Source organism: Lycium ferocissimum, chromosome 3 (genome assembly GCF_029784015.1).
Source record: "Lycium ferocissimum isolate CSIRO_LF1 chromosome 3, AGI_CSIRO_Lferr_CH_V1, whole genome shotgun sequence".
Lineage (NCBI taxonomy): Eukaryota > Viridiplantae > Streptophyta > Magnoliopsida > Solanales > Solanaceae > Lycium > Lycium ferocissimum.
The window spans coordinates 65,341,808-65,363,360 of record NC_081344.1 but is presented as its reverse complement, the minus strand read 5'-3'; the positions used below and the strand labels follow the sequence as shown (position 1 = coordinate 65,363,360).

The following is a 21,553-nucleotide window of genomic DNA, read 5'->3' as shown; positions in this document are numbered from 1 at the left end:
TAAAGATAAAAAAAATCGTGATTTGAAAATAAACTTATAAGAGATCTATACTATAGGAAAATATAATAATATAAGAAAGTTCATCTTTTAATATTAGGACTTTAGTCAACGTCTACTACTAAAGCAAAGATATAGACAAGAATACTTTTTATGAAAGTTAAGTTTAAGGATTTTGGTTTTTGGTCATCTTCAAAAGGCTCTTAAAGGTGAAACATTTTCCATTAGAAAGGAAAAAGAATGGACAATTTTTATTGTGATAATTAATACTCCTCCGTATAGCAGTCATTTTCGTTAAAAAGAAAAAGTGAATATAATCTTTGCTTTGTTGAAAGGAATTTCTTAATTATTATTGTTTCCGAAAAGTGTACACTTTACGTTAAATAACTGGTGTTAATAAGATATGAACTTACCAAAAATTTAAAAAACTAACATAATGATCTCTATCGTATTTTTATAAGAAAAAACAAAATAAACATAGGTGTTTACATGAAAATGCGTTACAGTTAAATTTGTGTACGTGCAAGGACACGTGGATCAATATGACCGAATAATGAGATAATTATGTAAAATTAAGCAACATGATTATAAAGAAAGCTAAAGGAATTTAAAGCAATAGCTTGAGCCTTGGAGAAGCTTTTGTGCTAGAGTCTCCGGGCAAGCGAACAATCAGATCTTTGCTTAGTTGAACAAAAGCAATTAGGAACTAAGAGCAAAATAAGATCAAGGTAATTCGTGTATATATTTTCAGATGATTCTTACAATGAGATAAGCACATCTATTTATATTAGAGCTATGGGGTGCATGATCCACAAATCATGCCATCTTCATTACCAATATTAATGCCAAAGGTAATAAAGGGATTTAATGCTATGACAATGAATGACAATGAAGGGCAATAATGCACATTTAAGACTGGAGGAAGACTTGTGGTTTCTTGTAATGGTTGAACATTGAATGACGTTTGACCAGTGAGTTGACATGCTTCTCCGGACACTTTGTAGTTTACCTCCGATACGGCACCTGCTACTTTCCTCCGGAGCGTCGTTATCTTTCCCATACCGCTCATAACTCAAATCTAACATGTCACCATCGCTACGTGTCATCCTTTGATACGTCCACTTGATGTCGACAGATTTTACCCTATACAATAGAGGTATTGTATGAACACACTTTATCAAAATTTAAATCACTTTTGGTGTTTAGATCGGCTTGATCATTTTTGTAAATAAAACTTCGAAGCGGTTTTAATATTTTATTGGAAAACAAAATTCAAACAATTTCAAAAAATATGTTAAAGTACAAATTGTAAAATCTTTCATATGATAGTATCAAATTTTTTGAAACGAATATTCTTGTTTTTTGGATATGAAAGCACTGGGCCAATCAATAGTTGAAGGGCCTACTTTGCAAATATTGACATCTATTTTGATGTTATTCGAATTTCTGTGATCCAGAAAGCATATTCCATAAGAACTTAATCAATTTTTCTCAAAAACTCCAACAATTGATTGTTTCACTTCAAAGAAAATATTCTCATTGGCACATGTGAACAAGTTCTAAAAAAGAGCTCGAACTTTCTATTTAAGGGTGATATTTATGCGGAGGAAATAGTCTTCTATGGCCTCCGATCTTTGTTAGTTTGTATGTACCTTAACGGCTCAATTATTTCATAAAATATCTATTACCTTCCACCATACGAGTAATTTGCCATCAAAGCTTATTTAAATGTAAATATAATCTAATATTTTTTTGTCTCTATTAGGATTTGAACGTTGTCTCCATGCATTTCAAAAGGAGTTAGAACTTGACTTTAGATTCAACACAATATAAGAGTAGCTTTTCATACGCCAAAGTTTAACTCCATACATTAACTATGCAAAAAAAAATAAAAAAAATTACACAATCGAATCACTCTAATTATAAGTAAATATTTATAATATGCATTAATTGATAACCTGATAAAAGATAATAACCAACCTACTAGTATAAGTTAAAGTTCATTTCTTAATGTAAAAACTCTTTGCATATATGACTTAAATTTTTTCTTCTTTCCGGAGGGGGGCAGAGGCAGATAACAATTAGACATCCTTGGCCATTATTTTAATACTATAATTGCACCTCAGAAACAGTAGTATTAAAATTAAACAAAATAAACCAAAAGAAAATCATCTGTCTGAAACAAAAACAAAAAAGTAGTCTTGAATAGAAATACTCTTTTTTGATGCAAAAGAACTGGAGAATCACTACAAGACACAAGTTTCTACAATCAAATAGGCCTCTCTACATAACAACTAAAGCTGCCTTTTTCTCTTCCTACTGCACAAAGTGAACAATAAACTACAACACCCTATTGCCATAAAAAGAATTTCTTGTCAAAAAACCAAGAATTTTAGCTGATTACAAAGCCTTGATACAAAAATTTGTGTTAGTAAGCACTTTATTTTCAAACATGTACAAGTGCCAACCCCAACTCCCCCTTCTATGCAGGAAACAGATCCCACTGCAGGAAGCTAAATGTAAAGTGAACTAATTTACTTCCCCTGAGTTATAATCTTTACACTTAAAAATATTTATTATTAACAAAACAAAAAAAATCCCCAAAACCCCATCTACTTACTTATCTTCCTCCAGTTACTGCAGCTAGTTTATTCTTTACAACCTTCTTAAAGCAAAAGACGCGTCTCCGATTGATGTTTCATCTGCTGCCTCGATTGTTGTTGGGACCAGTAAGCATGAGCAATTAGGACCCGGTCAAGGAGTTCTTGAGGCACGGGCTCACCTCTCCTTTGTTGAGGAGATATTCTCGCTGTGTGCACCAGTGTTTTCCATTTGTCCTGAAGAAACGTGAAAACGAACTACATTCAGACCTCTCTATAACAGTCATCCTCTATAACATTCACTCTCTATAACATTTCACTATGACAATCATTTTTCCTGTGGAACCGATCTTTTATATTCTTGTATATTATATTATATTATATATATGCTTCTATAACAGCATTTCACTATAGCAGCCAAAAATATCGGAACATTCAGACTTCTCTGTAACAGTCATCCTCTATAACATTTCACTATGACAATCATTTTACCTGTGGAACCGATCTTTTCTATTCTTATATATTATATATATGCTCTCTATAGCAGCATTTCGCAATAGCAGCCAAAAATATCGGAACAAAAGATATTGTTATAGAAAGGTTTGACTGTATCACGCTATTATTAGGAACATACTTGATTTTCAAAACAAAAATTACACGTTAACTCGAGCCTGCTTGACCGAGCACGAGCGTTGGCCGAGCAGAGCCCAGTGGCGGTGAGCTGATCGCAACCAAGCTCAATCGAGCCCTGACTCTTTCTGAAACTACTCAAGCCGGTTGGCTCTTTGCCCAGGCCTAATCAAGAGAATAACTAATAACTTCATTTCCTTTCTATTTTCCAGCTTATGCATAGAATATCTTTTCAATCATTGTTGAAGATAAATAAATACAACTCAAAATTGAGATACAATATGACAAATATGGTAATAATTTCATATTTTTAGCTACAGAGATCGTCATATCATTAGCAACAAATGGGAACTTCACAGTTAACTCCTCTAGAATTCACAATTGAATATTGAACAATTAACTACCTAATTGAGAGAAGAAGCCTAAAGTTGGAGCTGGTGAGAAAAGCAACATATTAAGAGTCTAGTGCCCTTAATCCAAGTAGGCAAAGCAACAATTGGAGGGTGAGCTGTCGAAATGCAAGAGATTGAACGAAGTTTGTACCTTTAAATCGACATAAGTTCTGTGTTTGGCATTATCAAAAGCTCGCATTTTGACATCACGCCACCTGTATAATAACAAAGCCATCATATAAAGGGTATACAGGAACTTTGAGTTCCTCATTTGCATACAACTATTGAAAGATACAAATATTGGTGAATATCGCTGAGGTTTTAGCCAAAATTGTCCCTTATCTATAGGAGTAAGTCATTTTGATCCTTCAAATATAACCTTGAGCATCTTTAGTCCCTTAAATTTACTAAAGTGGAGCACCTTTGGTCCAACTAACAGAATGGACTTAAAAACTGACAGTAACTACGAAAAACACGGCAAAAGCTGACTAAAAGAAAACCGATCAACTTTCGGACCAATCAAAAAACCAACCAACTCGATCGGTTTTATCCCAATGTTTTAAATTTTTTATTAATAAAACCGACCGAGCTCAGATATATGGTTTTGTTAAATATACCTTCCAGTTCCAAGCTTCTCAACAGCGTGAACAAGTGCTTCCACTTCAGAAACAGAAAAAGGTCTACGGATTCGACGCTGCGCAGTTTCAGATCGCTTGGGCTTTCGCATTGGAACTACAGCCAAGGCTTCTGCATCCATTGCAGCAACTGGAACCAATGCTTTTGAATTTGCAGCATTTTTCTCCCCCAGTGAGGCATCAGGAGGGGATGGAGCTGAATCGTGATCGCTTTCGATGAAGCTACTCAAATTTGTTCCTGGATGATCCGAGAAGGCATTATATGTCCCCTGCTGTATGCCATTACGAATAATAGTAGGAGCAGGCGAGCACCTGCCAAGAGATATGTGGCAAACTCATCAAAAAGCAACAGCAGATAGAGAAAAAAAGGGGACGAGAGACTAATAGACTGTTTGGCCAAGCTTTCAAAATCTGCTTATTTTGAAAAGTGCTTTTTGTCCGAAATGTTTTTAAAAAGATTACTACTTTTAGAGAGTAGCAGTTTATGTTTTGGCCAATCACTTTGATATTTTGTCAATATTAGAGCAATACTTAGTGCTTGACCAATGTTTCAAACTTCTGAAAAACAGCTTCCATTACTACTCAAAAACGCTTATTTTTCTCTAAAAGCTTGGCCAAACACCTCAACTTTCTAAAATAAGCACTTTTTGAATAAGCACGTTTGGCATCCCAAAAGCTTGGCCAAACGGGCTATAACAGGGTTAAAGCGAATAGCAATATTTCAAGTGCCCTGAGTTGAAAGAAAATGGAGACTTTAACTACATAATAATGACAAGCATACATTTACAAGAATTAATTCATCAATAAACTAAAGCAGCACAGAGCTCCATTGACTAACTACAGCTAGTCGAATGCCAAAATTAAGCTAGTGAAACTCAAGATTACACCATAACTAAAGCCAATCAGAGATCGTTGAGCATATGAAATACTCCCTCCATCCCAATTTATGTGAGAATCTTTCCTTTTTAGTCAGTCCCAAAAAGAATGGTAACTTTCTATATTTAGTAACTATTTGGCTTTAAACTTTCCATTTTACCCTTAATGAGATGATTTACGGTCACACAAATATCTATGGCTTGTTTTAGACCACAAGTTTTAAAAGTCTTCTTTTCATTCTTAAACTGCATGCCCAGTCAAACACCTTCACATAAATTCGGACGGAAGGAGTACCTTGTTAGTGGTTGAGGTGTCTCACAAGGAGGTACACAAGAACGACCTTCTGGACCTAGAGGTGCGGAAGCTCGAGATGTGTTAGGCTCCAGGGTAAAACCAAGAGCATCAAGTTTGTCATCATGTGAAATTCCAGCCTGAAATAAGGTCTTGTTGTCATCTCTAACCTTCTTACCCTGAAAAACTACACCAATGCGGAGCCCACCGCCAAGTATTGCCGTCACTGCTTCCATTACCGTCCTCTGCAGTATATTAGAAGCACAAAGAGTGAGTTTCAAAGTTTGAATGTAGAAAAGAAACAAGAATGCTGCAGCACTACTGAAAATAGAACCTTATTTAGGTGAACAGATTATGTAGTATCTAAAAGTAACACTTTTACATGCCTTTAGAGAACCGACAGTTGCATTTTCCGGAATCTCAACAAAAAGCTCAGGAACTCTGAAAGACTTGATCTTGAGCTTCACTGAGGAAAAACATCTTTGTATCATCAGAAACTCTTAATGACAAATTGCCAGGGAATAGAAAAGAATCATTGATTAGTCCAAAAGACGGTGTTCTCACCATGGGAGTCATTAGACCTGAAGGATGCACGAGCTCCTTTGGTAATTGACGTCCCAGCTGCTGCACGGGCTGTTAAATTACATATGTAGGGGGGAGAATAAGTACCAATTAGAACCGGGAGTGCATACACACCAACATGTGCAAGTTATGACTGATTATTAACATGCATGTAAGGATCTGGCCATGAGAATTATTCACTAATTTTTCGCTTTATTTCCAAATCAATGTATGGTTATAAGATTTCCAAATCCAACTTGGAGTTGAATTCCAAATTTGGAAAAGTGCTCCAAACCCTGTTGTCCAACTCCATCTTCATAAATTTCAAATAAAGTGTTTTATTCTCTCCCTTGCAAAAAGTATAACCAAACACAACTTCATAAATTCCAAATAAAGTGAAAAATATTTGAAATCTATGGCCAAACGCCTACTTATACTGTAAGCAGGATATTAGAAGACAACAACAAACCTCCTGAAGATGCTAGACTATAACCGGATGTATCTCTATTTAAGTCTTTTGCCGGAGAACTACATATTCCATCACTACTCCCTCCATCGGAATTGGAAAACGAGTTACAATAATAGAGCTTCCTTTTCTTGAAAGGAAAATCCCTCTGAGACCTTTCGGTCGTGTGGCCATTTTTGCTGTTCTGGTACACATGCCTTGTTTCACTATCTGCAGATAGAAGCTTGTTAATTTAAAATCCAGCAAGTTAAAACTGAAGGTCAGAACTAAAATAAGCAATTAAAGAACACTCACCAACATTGGCACGTGGTGCTGGCCTGAAGGCCTTATTTCGGGTGCTAGGTTGAGTGGACCCGCAAGATTTTTCGTCATCATCTTTGTTAGCTAACTGTACATCATTATACCGGATCACCGGAAAGGACCCAGAAGGATCAGGGTCCCTTGAAAGAGATAATTTTACAGTATTGTTCGAAGCAACAAGCATTGAAGGTTTCCTATCCCAAATATCAGAAAAAGCCCTTTTATTGGTTGAAATCTTTGCATCATTTAACGGATCGATTTTCATTTGTTTTTTACTTTCAGCGCCTAATGTACAACTAGAAAAACCTGCCTCCTCCTCTACCTTACTAGAACAGTTTCCGTTTTCGATTTTGCTTTCGCCATTTATGAATTGTTCCAACTTCTCCGAGCAATCGGAACTTGTAATTACAGATGCTGGTCCGGATAACGTATCTGTCGATTTGCTTAAACAATGATTTAGCACAGGAGCTTCTGCGACAATCTGAGAAATAAAGAAACCTTTATTTTCTTTTAAAGATGTATCTTCATCTTCCTTAATGGTCTCAGTAGTATCTTTCACAACTGCACACCGATCTTTCCCGCTAGAATTTGAAGTGCTTTCTCCTTCCAGCAGTAACTTCCCGGCTACAGTAGTCAACAAGTCAAAAGCACACATTTCATTGCTATCGGATTTCTTCCTAATATTTCCCCTTCCCTAGAAAGATTGACAATGAAATAAGATTAAAATGAGTACCGCAAGCCATAAACTTTAAGGCAAAATAATGGGATAATTACATTTTTAGACTGCTCAAAAGAATAATAGCCAACAAATGTATACTTTTTGTATTATATTAAGTATAAATATATATATAATATACATAGTGTATACACAATATATAGACATAATATACACAATCAGTGTATAGATTTCGTTAATTTTGGCTAGCGTCCGTGGTTAATTTTGGCCGACGGGCCAAAAATGAAAAAAAAAAAAAAAAAAAAACCTAAATTAATTGTGTATGAAAAGTGAAGTTACCCTAGCTGATCTAGTAGCTCGAGGAATAGGAGGCTCCTGATAGCCATTAAATCCATAATCTAACCTCACCATAACTCAGAAACCATAGGAGTAAAATTCAAAAAACACGAAACACCAGCAGTCTTTGATCAACTTTACAGTATAAAAATATCATATCTATACATCCCTCCAGCCAAGCGGGGCCAAGTACGTGAAATAATCTAAAAAAGAAACCTGCAAGATCACAAATCATGAATCAAGATATTGAGCTAAAAGTATTGGAAGTTAAGAACAAAAGATAAGAAAATCACGGAACAGAAAAGGCAACAAAACAGAATGCCCAGAGTTCCATTAATTCCAGTGTAAGAGAAAAATCTTAGAAGAATGCAGAACTTTAAGCCGAATTCTACCTACGTAATGGTTATAGAAGGGATTAATCTTAAATTTGTAAACATAACTTCAACTGTCGCAATATCCTCAAAAATACAGGTAATTTGGAGTGAAACCATAACATTTTAACTATCTAGTCCAAAAACATGCAAAGAAAGTCTGATCTTAATTTCATAATTAAAAGAAGCTATTCCTCCAATTAATAATCAATAATTTCCAGAATATGGCAAGATCTCAATCATTTAAAAGCTTTCAACACATTAAATACACAAAGGAAAAGCAAGTTCCAAAAATGCACTTTAAGGTGTCACATTTTCAGAAACCATAAGAATCAACAATCATTGATCAGAAATATAAGAATGACAAGAAAGACTTTCACTCATGTTTTAACTCAAAGAAAGGAAAAAAAAAAAAAAAAAAAGGCGCCAGCGTACTTCCAACATGACATGTTTGATGAAAAGAAAGAAGCATGTTGCTTTTTTCCTCAAAAAAAAAAAAAAAAAAAAATTGATTTCCTCATGAGTGTAAAGTAAATTATGCAACTCTAAAGGAGAATCCATGAATCCCAACTCCCCATAACCCTGAATCAAGATTGGAAGGAAAATTAAGATAAAAGAACTTACAAAGATGATACTAAAAAACAAAGCAAATTAGATCAACTAAACCAAACCTACCAAATTCAAGAACACCCTTGGGAAAGATCAATAGATCTAATCTAAGACACCCTAATTTTCACAGAAGAAAGAAGAAACTTTTTGGGACCAAATTCTGAAAACAACTTAGAAGAAAAGGAAAAGCATTTAAGGTTGAATAATTCTTGAAATGTTTTGTTGGTATCAAATTGGAACTTTATGCAAATTGTGCACAAAAAAAAAAGAAAGAAATGAATCACATCACCTAAAAGCAACCAAATTTTCTTCAAAACCCCATGAAAAACTATTCTTAAAGAACTCAATAGCAAACTTTCAACAGTTTCTTCTACTTTGTCAGAATTTTCTCCTCAATCCAACCAAGTACCAAGCAAAAGATAGAAACTTTAATCAAATTTTGCATAGAAAAGAAAGAAAGAAAAAAAAGAAATGAATCACAACACCTTCAAGCAACCAAATTTTCCTCAAACTTCACCATAATTCCCCCATGAAATACTATTCTTTAAGAAAACTTAAAAATAAAAACTCAACAATTTCTTTTTTCTCCCCAAGACAACAAGAATTTGAACCAAAGATTGGAACTTTATGAAAAAATTTGCAATCAAAGAAGAAAAAAATGGATCACTATCACCATCACATCACCTTAAAGAAACCAAATTTTCATCAAAAATCATCATAATTCCCTTCAAAAACCATGAAATAACAGAATCTGATAGCAAAATATCTATATTTATCTACTTTTTCATGCATATTTTTTTTCTACCAACCAAACAAGGTGTTCAACTGTTAAACAAAAATTGGAACTTTATGCAAACTACAAGAAAGAAATATGTCACATCACCTTAAAACAACCAAATTTTCATCAAAAATTCCCCTTCAATATCCTCAATTTCCCATGTAACACATATCCTTACAATATTCAAGTGCAAAAAAAAAAAAAAAAAAAAGCAAACAAAATGGCAGGATAATTCAAAAAAAAAAAATAAAAAAAAAATCAAGAATTCCAATGATCACAAAAATATGGATTATCTCAAATTAGTAACCAAATCAAAACAAAATTCACCAAAATCAAACTCCTTAATTTCCCATGTAATACATACTCTTACAATATTTTAAATGCAAAAAAAAAAAAAAAAAAAAAAAAAAAGAATTTCAATGATCACCCAAATTCTGTACACGTACTTAGTAACCAAAAACACCAAAAAATTCATCAAAATCACTCAATTTCCCATGTAACACATAGTCTTAACAATATTTAAATGCAAAAAAAAAAAAAAAAATGATACAAATGAAAATGGCAGGATAATTCAACAGCCAAAGAAAAAAAAAATTAAAAATATGGATTTTACTCACGTACTTAGTAAAAAAAAATTATGAAATGCAATTTTTTTTGGGGCTCAAAAACCCTTTGAAAACCACCCAAACATTACCTTAAACCCCAGTTTTTTATACACTTAACATAGGTGACTGGTAATATCGGTAAATACCGGTGGGTTAACTGGTAATAACAGGTCACTGGTAAAAAAACTACCAAAAGACCGGTTCTTTGCAAATGGTGGGCCCATATGTAACCTGATGTTGACACGTGGAAGGTCATACGGATCGGTTGGTTTTGGTTGGTTTATACATGATTAAGTAAAATGTTGGGTCAGGGAATTTTCTTTTTAATTTTTTTTTTGTGTCTTTTAAATTGTCCCTTCAAGTACAATCCGACAAAATTGGAAGAGATTAAAAAAAAAAAAAAAGGTCTTCATTTTTTCTCGTATTAGTTTTCGGGTTATTTTTTGAATTTATATTTGGAAAAATTCGAGTAAAATACCGCCATTTAGTTTACACAATATGTACATATAAATAATGTATGAAATATACTAAATATACATAATTACACTACCTGTACATTGGGTGTGCGCGGATAATTATACTTAGTCATGTTTGATAAACTTTTTAATGTAAAGATACGATAAGATTTTGGTAAGTTTTCCTTTATAATTTGCATGTATATTTTAAAATTATTTTACATTGTTCTGATATAAAAATTAAACTTCTTATTTATATGGTACCTGACAAATAATGAGCATGAAAGTAGATATTAGTAGTATGAAGGTATCTACAATTTGCGGTGATGAAATTATGATTCAAATTGTGTTTTGTATTACTAATGATTATTTTCTTGAAAACGCTCATTATTTTATAGAGATTCAAGTTTCATTGTCGACTAGGCTCTTTTAAAATTCAAATTAAATATATAGTTAAATGACTTCTTTCCATCCAAAAGTTAAATGAGTGAAAATTATAGAAAATCGAAGTTAAAGATAAAATGTTTTAAAATTTCTTTAAATCTACTTAAATTTTGATGGATAAAATTATCTAATATCAATGCTAATACCGATAATAGTCAAAAGTTATTATCCTCAATTCAAATTGTGATCTATGCATGTTTTGATGGGATTAATTTGGACAAAAATCAAACAAATCTTATGAGGATAATCAACATCAAGTCAATTCCGTAACCAATTATTTCTATGAGAAATAATGATGATAATTTAGACTTTTTTTTTACAAATATTACGGTTTGCATCATATGCCACGTAGAATTTAGTATAATCCTACGTGTCATAATTTTATTCCTTTATTGGGTACTTTTTGTTCCACCATTATCTGCCTCATAATAATTTTTGTCCTTTAAAAACAACGGAGAAATTAGATAAATAACGTGTTAAATTCGGAAAGCTTACAAAACTAAACGTTGACAAGGTGACGGTTACAACGTCAAATTACATATATGTTAAATGTTGTCGCGTAGTGAAATTTTGTAAATGACACGTGGATAAAAAAAATTTCTTTAAATCTACTTAAATTTTGATGGATAAAATTATCTAATATCAATGCTAATACCGATAATAGTCAAAAGTTATTATCCTCAATTCAAATTGTGATCTATGCATGTTTTGATGGGATTAATTTGGACAAAAATCAAACAAATCTTATAAGGACAATCAACATCAAGTCAATTCCGTAACTAATTATTTCCCAAAATAAATAATTCCCCCGATAATCATTTTTTTTTTTTTTTTTTTTCCTTATGACCCATTTAAATTTATAATTTTAATAACCCATAAGATCCCCTTATTCTCCCAATTCCCTCAAACTTCAAACCTACATGTCCCCCCCGAATATAGATTTCAGCGATTACAAATAAGTGGTGATAGTTTGCATCATATGCCACGTAGGAATTTAGTATAATCCTACGTGTCATAATTTTATTCCTTTATTGGGTACTTTTTGTTCCACCATTATCTGCCTCATAATAATTTTTGTCCTTTAAAAACAACGGAGAACCGTAGATAAATAACGGCGTTAAATTCGGAAAGCTTACAAAACTAAACGTTGACAAGGTGACGGTTACAACGTCAAATTACATGTCTGTTTGTTGTCGCGTAGTGAAATTTTGTAAATGACACGTGGATAAAAAAAAAGGACAATTCATAAAATTAAATTCTTACCGCAGGCAAAGGGGGTTAAAAGGAGAGACAAAAATGCTGGTTAGTAATTAGGACGGGGGCAGTTTATGTTTGGGTGAATAATTTAGCAACTTTTTTTTTCGCGGATTGCCCTTCTTTTGGGGTGGCCTTTAATTTTTATCCCTCAAATCGTTGGTTTTTAATTCTTGTCCTTCGCTACGTTTCTCGAGGTTCTGGGTTCGAATCTTAGCTCAGTTAAAAAAAAACAAAAAAAGAAGAAGAAGAAGAATTTCGCATGGTAAAGATTTGGATTCGCAAGGCAGAACTTTGCCTTCAAACCTATGTCTTAAAGCAGAATTTTGCCTTCAAAACTCATCTATAAGGCAGAATTTTACCTGAAAATAAAATTCTGCCTGAAGCAAGCCTAACTTTGGCCCGAATATGCCTAACTTTACTATAAAACTTTACCTTGCCATTTTTTTTTTTACTGAGCCCGGGTTTGAACGCCAACCTCATGGTATTAGGTGAATGGTAAAAATTAAAGACTACCAATTTGAGGGGTAAAAATTAAAGACCACCCCCAAAATAAGGATATTCCTGCGAATTGCCCATAATTAATTATGCTACTCTCTCCGTTCACTTTTACTTGTATACTATTTCAAATATAAATTTTTACTTTTACTTGTCCACTTGGCATATGAAGAGAAAATAATTTACTTTTCCTATTTTACCCTTTAACATTAATTACCCATTCCAAATTATTTTCTAAATTCATTAAGACTATACACCAATTATATGGATATCATGGTAAATTATGTGCTTCATTTATTATTTCTTAAGAGGTGCGTAAAGTCCATAGTGGACAAGTAAAAGTAAACGAAGGAAGTTGAATTTTAGGTATACCGGATAATATGAAAAGGAAGTAAGCTATCACTAATAATATGGCAGTTATTATTTTTATCAAAGTTAACATATAATGCTATCATTATAGAGATTTACTTGTAATTTATTTACTTTATAAGTAACTTGATTATAAAAATATTTTTTAAATTATGTATGCATCTGACCTAAATTTCAGATACTGACAGTGTAATAATTTCTTACATGATCAAGTAGCTTATAATATAATTACCATATAATAAGTATTACTAATTGATAGCCTAGTAAAAATTAAATATAATAAGTAGTCTGCTATCACAGGTTAAACTATAAGCTGATATAGTATTAATAAAATATATACGTTTTCAATGTATGTAATTACTTAAACCCTTTAGGTTTCGTTTGGTATGATTTGAATAATTAACTTAAATATAATTTTTTTTACAAGATAATACAGTGTTTGATTGGCTGCATAAGAAAAAACGTCCAATCACCGCATAATTAACTCAATATTTGATTGGCGATATTAAAAGTATATATCCCATTAAATTATGCAGCAATTTACATAGTATTTCATGTGAGATAGAATATGATATTAGGATAGAATATGACATTAGGACACATGTTTAAGCAATTCTAAGGGATTAAATTATTTAAAGTATCTCGGCGGTACTTTTGTAGTGAAAGAAGGATACAACGTTAAGTTGGAAAGTGTTTGCCTTGCTTTAAGTGAACTTCTCCTGCTAAAATGGAGGGTTGCCTTTAATTCAAGAAAAGAGTGAATACTACTCCTTTTATCCACTCCTTAATGTTATTTGTTTAACAGTTGAGTTAGTTAATACGCCCTCCGGTTCATAACAAGTGTTCACTTATTTTTTCTAGTTTTCATTAAAAATAAGTGTTCACCTGCATAATCTAGAATGAATTAACTTTATTTTCCAAATTTGCCCTTATTAAGTGCTAAATAATGAGATACCAAAAGGTGTCAAGTTAATAGTAATACGCAAATTTTAATTAAAGGTAGTTTCGTCAAAATATTTATTTCTTTTCTAGAAGTTTAATATTTTCTTAAGGATTTACTACTTTCTTAAGGATTGTGTTAAAAGCTAAATGGCCACTTATTTTTAACTGGAGGGAGTAGTCTGTTCGGTTTAAACTCTTTCTTATCCATCCACTTGGTTTAATTGTATGATTTTTTTTTAATTCATTTTTAAAAATTGATGTTTTTGTATTTTGAAAACTTTTTAATTTTAATATTTCTATTATATCATTGGTAATTTTAATATTCCATTATATATATCATTACTCACATGCACATTCATTTAAAAAAGATTGACATTTTTGTATATTTGAAAACTTTTTTAATATTCTGGTAGCTTTGTACGCATCTCGAGTCTTGACGATTTTATTGAATATCAGATACTGGCCTCTCACCGATGCAAGTACTAAAGCCAATTAAGGTTTCGGCAGATAACTTTTTTTACCTATGAACATTTAATTTTTTGTCTTAGTTGAAATTTGAATTTAATTTCCTCTAATTCTTATTCACTTTCATTTATGTTGGATCGCATTCCTGAATGCAGTTGGCCAAAATGTTTCCTAGAACGTAAAACACACAAAATGTAGGGTTTGACAAAAACTAATATAAATGGTCTTCAAAAGTATTTCTCACCAACTGACGGATACATGCATAGCTTGCATCCTTTTACGTATTAAGCCAATATAAGCGTTTGTGGTAGATCGATAAGTTTTTTTTTTTTTTTTTTTTTTTTATCTTTAATTAGAGATTTTGAATTTCAATCTTGATTGGTACAAAGTCATCTTTGTTAGGGAGCGCTTTGCTCCAATACAAAATTTCTTGGTGAAAATTCAAATTTAATCATACATCAATACGAATGCCAAACATAGCTGTTAAAAAAACAAGAACTTTTTCCTTTAAGAAGCATCCAAAAACTTAGCCAAAACAGTAGTGCTTCAACTCTAGAGGTCAGCGTCAAATATTGAAAGTAGGGCCATATGCTTAATTATTCGGACAATATGCACATGCAGTGATCTATTATCTACTTATTTATTTTCAACCTCCCATTTCTGGCTCTATATATAATAAGATTCATCTGCCTACCAACAGTATTTGCTGGAAAAAATAGGTGAGAGCTAACCTCTATTCTATTTTTACAATTAAAGAAATAATTAGGGGTACTTACGACGCTCGACTTTCATGAGTAGAACTTCTCCATATAATTCTCATGCTAATGTTGTCACCAAAAAGAAAGGAAACAAACAAAAATCATATGTTTATACCAAATCGATAAGAACAAAATATTTTTCTTCTATAAAACCATTATGTTTAAGTGATACATATAAATTTTACCTTTTTGATTTTTTGGTTCCTACACAGCGTGCGGTACTCACATTGAGGATAGATCCGGCTAAATTCAAATTTGTGTTGGGAAGTCCGAGGATAAAGCGCTCCCTAATAAAGGCGATTTCACACCCAGAACTCAAACTCGAGAGCTCTGATTAAGAATAAAGGAATATTTATATATGTATTTTACCTTAAACTTTTTACAATTAAAGTTAAATTGCTTGATTTGATGTAAATATTAAATGAAAATAGGTATATAATTTATAGTCTGTGGACCAACGTATTGAACCAACCTAATTGGCAACGAATGAATTAACGTCTAACAAACAGGAAACTACTTTCACGAGCCATTAATTATTGAACCAAACTCAGTTTCTCTTTCTTGTTAGTTCAACAAATCATATTTGCAACAATAATCATCCACCCCTAAAGCGTTGTGGCGTATTTAATTTTTGTTTTTTCACACACACATCTGGGGCAAATGTAATTAAGAATTTATCAGTTCATCCGAACAAAATAGTTTTGATTCGAACCTTATATATTTGTTACACAATTCATTATATAAGTATAAAAAATAAAACTCACAGCTGATCACCAAATCAAAAGGGTTAGGGGAGAATTCCATACACGAGTTCCTAATAGTCAAATCATAAATCAGCCTTAATTAATATAGTCCCAATAACTAGCGAATTCACTACGTCTAATTTAAATCTGCCAATGCTAAAAAATAGGTGAGAGATTTTTCATATATGTGTTAAACTTTTTCTCACAAACATCAGGATTCAGAGACAGATATGGCTAAGAACTTATCGATTCATTCAAACTCAAACTTTAGCTTAGACTTTGTGTATATGATATGTTTCCTTAATAAGTATAAATAATAGAATTAATAGAATTCCAACTCCATATACCAAATGAAATGAGTTGTGATAGAATTTCACTGTTTTTTTTTTTTTTCTCATTAGACGGAGATGGCAGTCGTACTTCCATAAACTCTTGAACGAAGAAGGGACAGAGACTTTGTGTTGGGAGATTTGGAGTACTACGAGGCATCGCGATCGTAGTTATTGTAGGAGTATAAAGGTCGACGAGGTTATGGTGCCGTCCGTAGATGTGCGGGGGAAGAGAGCGACGACGTGACGAGATTCCCCGTCGAATTTTGGAAGAAGTGCAGAACGGCAGCTTGGAGTGGGCGACCATTGTTTAATGTCATTTTCAAGACGGCGAAGATGCCGAAGAATGGAGGTGGGTACGATGATCCCTTTGTACAAGAACAAGTGGCGACATTCAAAGTTGTAACAACTATAGAGGTATCAAGGCTAAGCCACACTATGAAAGTGTGGGAAAGAGTGGTAGAGATGAGGTGAGGAGACACGTGTCTATTTCGGGAGAACCGGGATTCGGATTCATGGCAGGGGTTTCGCGTTCTCTTCTTGAAGCCATTCATATTGTTAGAGATTGGTGGAGCGAAGATGAGAGCGGAAAAGGGAATTGCACATGGTATTCATCGACCTAGAGAAAGCTTACGATAAAGTGCTAAGAGAGGTTCTGTGGAGATGCATGGAGGCTAAAGGCGTACATTAGAGCGATCAAGGACATGTATCATGGAGCCAAGACCGAGGCGAGGACTATAGGAGGAGACTCGGAGCACTTCCCGGTTCTGATGGGTTTGCATCAGGGATCAGCCCTTAGCCCATTTATATTTGTCTTGGTGATGGATGGATTGACGTGACAAATTCAAGGTGAGGTGCCATGGTGTATCTTGTTCGTGGATGACATAGTCTTGATAGACGAGACTCGCGGCCGGAGTCAACTCTAAGCTTGTGGATTGGAGACTAACGTCGAGTCTAAAGGATTCAAGTTGAGTAGGACCAAAAATAAGTACTTGGTGTGCGGTGTTCGGTGGTGTACCTCGGGAGGGCCGACGTGGAAGTGAAGCTTGGTACCCGGTGTTATTCAAAAGAAAGGAAGCTTCAAGTATCTTGGGTCTATTTTACAAGAAAATAGGGATATTGACGATGATGTCACACATCTCATTGGTGCAGGATGGTTGAAATGGAGGCTTGCTTCCGGAGTGCTGTGTGACAAGAAAGTGCCACCAAAACTTAAGGGCAAACTCTACAAAGTGGTGGTTAGACCGACTCTTTTGTACGGGGCAGAGTGTTGGCCAGTCAAGAACTCTCAAGTGCAGAAGATGAAAGTCGCGGAAATGAGAATGTTGCGGTGGATATGTGGGCACACTAGAAGAGATAGGATCAGGAATGAGGACATCAGGGACAAGGTAGGAGTGGCATCGGTGGAGAACAAGATGCGGGAAGCGAGGTTGAGATGGTTTGGGCATATGAAGAGGAGAGGCATAGATACCCCAGTGCGGAGGTGTGAGAGGTTGGCTTTAGACAGTTTTAGGAGAGGTAGAGGAAGGCCAAAGAAATATTGGGGAGAGGTGATTAGGCAGGACTTGGCGCTGTTTCAGATTACCGAGGACATGACCTTAGATATGAGGTTGTGGAGGGCTCAGATTAGGGTACAAGGCTAGTAGGTAGTATCGCTTTTCTGTCGCACTAGTAGGCGTAGCTTTGCTCTACTTTTTATTGCCCTATGTTTCCTCGCTTTTATGTCTTTGGGTCTTGTCTCTCCATGCTTTGTTTTATCATAACTTCTTTGCCCTCGTTTTTTTCTCATTTTCCCATTGCTTTGATTTGCTGTCGGTATACCGACTTTTCTCCCTTGTTTTCTTGTTTTCTTTTGAGCCGAGGGTCTTTCGAAATAGCCTCCTACCAGGTGGGGGTAAGGTCCGCGTACATTTAACCCTCATCGGACCCCGCACCGTGGGATTCAACCGGTATGATGTTGTTGTTGTTGTAGTTTAAAGGCATCTTCATGGTGCGGGGGGGGGGGGGGGGGGGGGGGGGGTTAGGCGACCCCTACCTTGTATATTAAAATCCAAAACGAGAATACATGTACTTGAGGTAGATGTTGCCTAACCTCTCTTATTCTACTTAAGCCAATGGACATGCATGCCCATTGTGCTATATGTTTTTTTTCCAAGACAAAGTCTTGTAGGTTAAGCAAAAATTATAGCCCCAAGGCTCTTTACATTTTATGAGAGTGGTGCTCTCATATTTTCCTTTAAATTCATAATAAGTTAGGTACCAACTATACATTATGTACCACATCATTATATTTGATCTCTTTAGCTTTTTGTTCCTCACTCGAAAGTTAGGAAATCCTCCTTTATCCATGTTGATCAGTCCTTTAACCTTCCGGGAAATTCATCAAAGTTGTTGTAGATCTTGTTGGTTTGGAATGAGTGGCTCATAGTCACAAGAGTATCCACCACCTTGTTAGCTTCCCTAAAATAATGTTGAATAAATTAAGAAGTTCCAACCAATGCTCTTTTAATTTCTCTAATAGTTACATCAACTTGCCAAGGGATCTTGAATACATCTCTCACCCATGCTACAAGGAGCATAGAGTCAGTTTCTAGTTCCAAGCTGCTAGTTCCATTTTGAATGCTCCATTGTATGCCAAACAGCAGCGCTTTGGCTTCGACTACATTACTGGATACTTCTTCAAAGGGGATAGAATAGGCCATGATCGTTATTCCGTGGGAACATCTGATCACACCTCCTCCCCCACTGGATCCATCTCTGTGACTACCATCACTGTTGATCTTTAGTGCACTGACAGCTGGTTTCTTCCAATAGATGATCCTACACATTTAAAAACTATTTTTTTCTCTAAAAGAGAGATGAGTTCCAACCAGGGTAGGTCATATTTGAAATTAAGAAATTGTAATCTTACAGTGTTCAGAATGTTTTGAGAGATTTGAAGATAAGTTCATGGTAGAAATGGCTTTAGGTTGCCATATTTACCAGTGCATCTAGATTTCCATAGGAGCCAAGTAATAATTACAGGAGTAGCTTTGAAAAGCAAGACAAAAATTGGATTAGAGGCACCTGAGTTCCACCAGGAGGTAAAGGCATGTTGCAAGGAGTTGAAATTTCCATTCATACCAAATTGACAACCAAAGTGGTTCCAAACAGCAGCAGCAAATCGGCCATCTAGAAAAATATGACTCATTGTTTCAAGTTGAGCAATCTTGTAACAAACACAATTAGAAACATCATTAGTGTGGGATCTGTTAATGATATCCTTAGTGGGGACCTTTCTTTTAAGCACCCTCCACACAAAGAATGACATCTTGAAGGGGATGGCCTTATTACACAGATTGTTCAGAAAAGGGATTTCCTCTCTAGGAGATCTCAAATGACTCCATGCACTTCCTGTAGAAAAGGTCCTAGAGTGAGTCTTAGTCCAGAAAGGTTTGTCATCCTCCTCATAAATTATGAGATTCATATCTATAATATGATCTTCGATGGTGTAGGTGACATCTCCACAAGCATTCCTGTTCCAAATGTGACCATCAAAAGCATCCCTTATGGAAATTTTATTAGGGATGATCCCTACTGGAAGGAGTTTGTATAGAGGACCCAAAGATGTCCATTTTGTCATACAAGAAGGAAACATTGCCTCTACCAATATTCCAAAAAATACAATTTTTCACTTTATCTTTGATATCAGCCATAGATTTTCCAGTTATGAGATTGACCACTTCTCCGTTTAACAATGATGGGATGAGATCTTAGACTGTATTTAGCCTTACGAAATTGACTCCACAAAGAGTCTTGAGTCCTAAATCTCCACCATTGTTTGGAACTATATGCTTTACTAACATCAATGGGTTTCCTGAAATTAGCTCCCCCCCCCCCCCTTTTAAATAAGGAAAGGAAAGGTTATCCCAAGATGCCCACTGTTGTCTTTTAGCACCATCAACACCACTCCAGAAAAACCTATTAAATTCTTTTTCAATAATTTCAAAAATAGTATAAGAAGGATGCATAACAGTAAGTAAATTTGAGGGCATGGCTCCGAAGAACATGCTTCAAAAGAACACTTTTACCTCCTGTGGACGGAATTTGTCTAGCCCCTAGTTTTGTCTAAAAAAAGATTTCAATCATCCCAGAGAAAGTGGAATCATTTTTCTTCCCAAGTACAATGGACAACCAAGGTATTGGAAAGGGAAGATTATCTTTTCATGCCAGTTAGCCTAGAAGCTCTGTCCTTTCTCTTTGTGCTGGCCTTAGGGTGAAAAATTATGGAGCTTTTATGCTTATTCACTATTTGTTCAGAAGCTTCCTTATATTTTTTTCAGCATCCTCATGATCTTTTTTATGGATTTCCTGTTGCCACTTGTAAAAATAATAATGTCATCTGCAAAACAAAGATGGTTAATCTTAGGACCATTCTTGTGCATATAAAAAGTCCTAAAGTTAAGGTCATTATGGAGTTTGTTAAGCATTACAAATAATTAATTCAGCACTAAGTACAAAAAGAGAAGGGGATAGAGGGTCTCCCTGTCTGAGCCCATTTTCTGTTGAAAAAGCCATATCTACCACCATTGAGGATCAAGGAATACCAATTATTAGAAATGAATCTGAAGATCAAGTCCACCCATTTCTCATCCAAGCCCAATTTCCCGAGTACAATGTAGAGATAGGGCCATGAAACCTTATCATAAGCTTTGGCCATATCAAGATTAATGACAATGTTTCCCTCGATGTTAGGTTTGTTCATGTTGTTGATGATTTCCTGAGCTAAGAGAATGCTTTATGAAATCATCCTTTCCTTAATAAAGCCACTTTGGTTCTTTGAGATAATGTTAGAAAGAATAGAAGCAAGCTTGGAGTTGATAAGCTTAGAAATTATTTTTCTAGTTACATTGCATAAACTAATAGTCCTAAGGTTAGAAAAAATTTGAGGATGATCCACTTTTGATATCATAACTAGGTGTATAAAATCTGGGAAGATCAGCACCTGTAAAGAAACTTTGAATAGCTTTAGTGAGATCATGAGAGATGATGTCCCAAGTTGATTGAATTTTTTTTTTCCATTAAGACTATCAGGCCTTGGGGAACTCTCAGGATCAATGGGCATAACAACATCTTTGATATCTTGCTCAGTACAGATGGTTAAGAAGGGCTTATTATTTTGTTTTGATACCAT

General features: G+C 34.5%; 2 protein-coding genes across 2 annotated transcripts; both read right to left on the bottom strand.

Moving 5' to 3' along the window:
* Nucleotides 1–2,350: 2,350 nt before the first annotated feature.
* Nucleotides 2,351–8,313, bottom strand: LOC132050419 (telomere repeat-binding protein 5-like). Its single transcript, XM_059441652.1, has 9 exons — nt 7,764–8,313; nt 6,743–7,442; nt 6,452–6,658; nt 5,986–6,054; nt 5,808–5,887; nt 5,425–5,666; nt 4,237–4,566; nt 3,771–3,834; nt 2,351–2,834 (listed from the first exon to the last, which is right to left on the bottom strand). The coding sequence occupies exons 1-9, from the start codon at nt 7,833–7,835 to the stop codon at nt 2,664–2,666; spliced, it is 1,935 nt and encodes a 644-aa protein (XP_059297635.1). The 5' UTR covers nt 7,836–8,313; the 3' UTR covers nt 2,351–2,663.
* Nucleotides 8,314–18,860: 10,547 nt separating this feature from the next.
* LOC132049004 (uncharacterized) lies at nt 18,861–19,208 on the bottom strand. The gene has a single exon (XM_059439683.1). It carries the CDS (start codon nt 19,206–19,208, stop codon nt 18,861–18,863), a length of 348 nt encoding a protein of 115 aa, XP_059295666.1.
* Nucleotides 19,209–21,553: the final 2,345 nt, after the last annotated feature.

Bases quoted from the DNA above. Each gene is read 5' to 3' on its own strand.
- LOC132049004 (XM_059439683.1), bottom strand. From the start codon at position 19,208: ATGTGTAGGATCATCTATTGGAAGAAACCAGCTGTCAGTGCACTAAAG.
- LOC132050419 (XM_059441652.1), bottom strand. From the start codon at position 7,835: ATGGTGAGGTTAGATTATGGATTTAATGGCTATCAGGAGCCTCCTATT. The intron at 6,659-6,742 runs GTGAGTGTTCTT...TTCTATCTGCAG, and splicing joins AGCACCACGTGCCAATGTTG to ATAGTGAAACAAGGCATGTG. The intron at 5,888-5,985 runs GTGAGAACACCG...GTTTTTCCTCAG, and splicing joins CAGGTCTAATGACTCCCATG to TGAAGCTCAAGATCAAGTCT.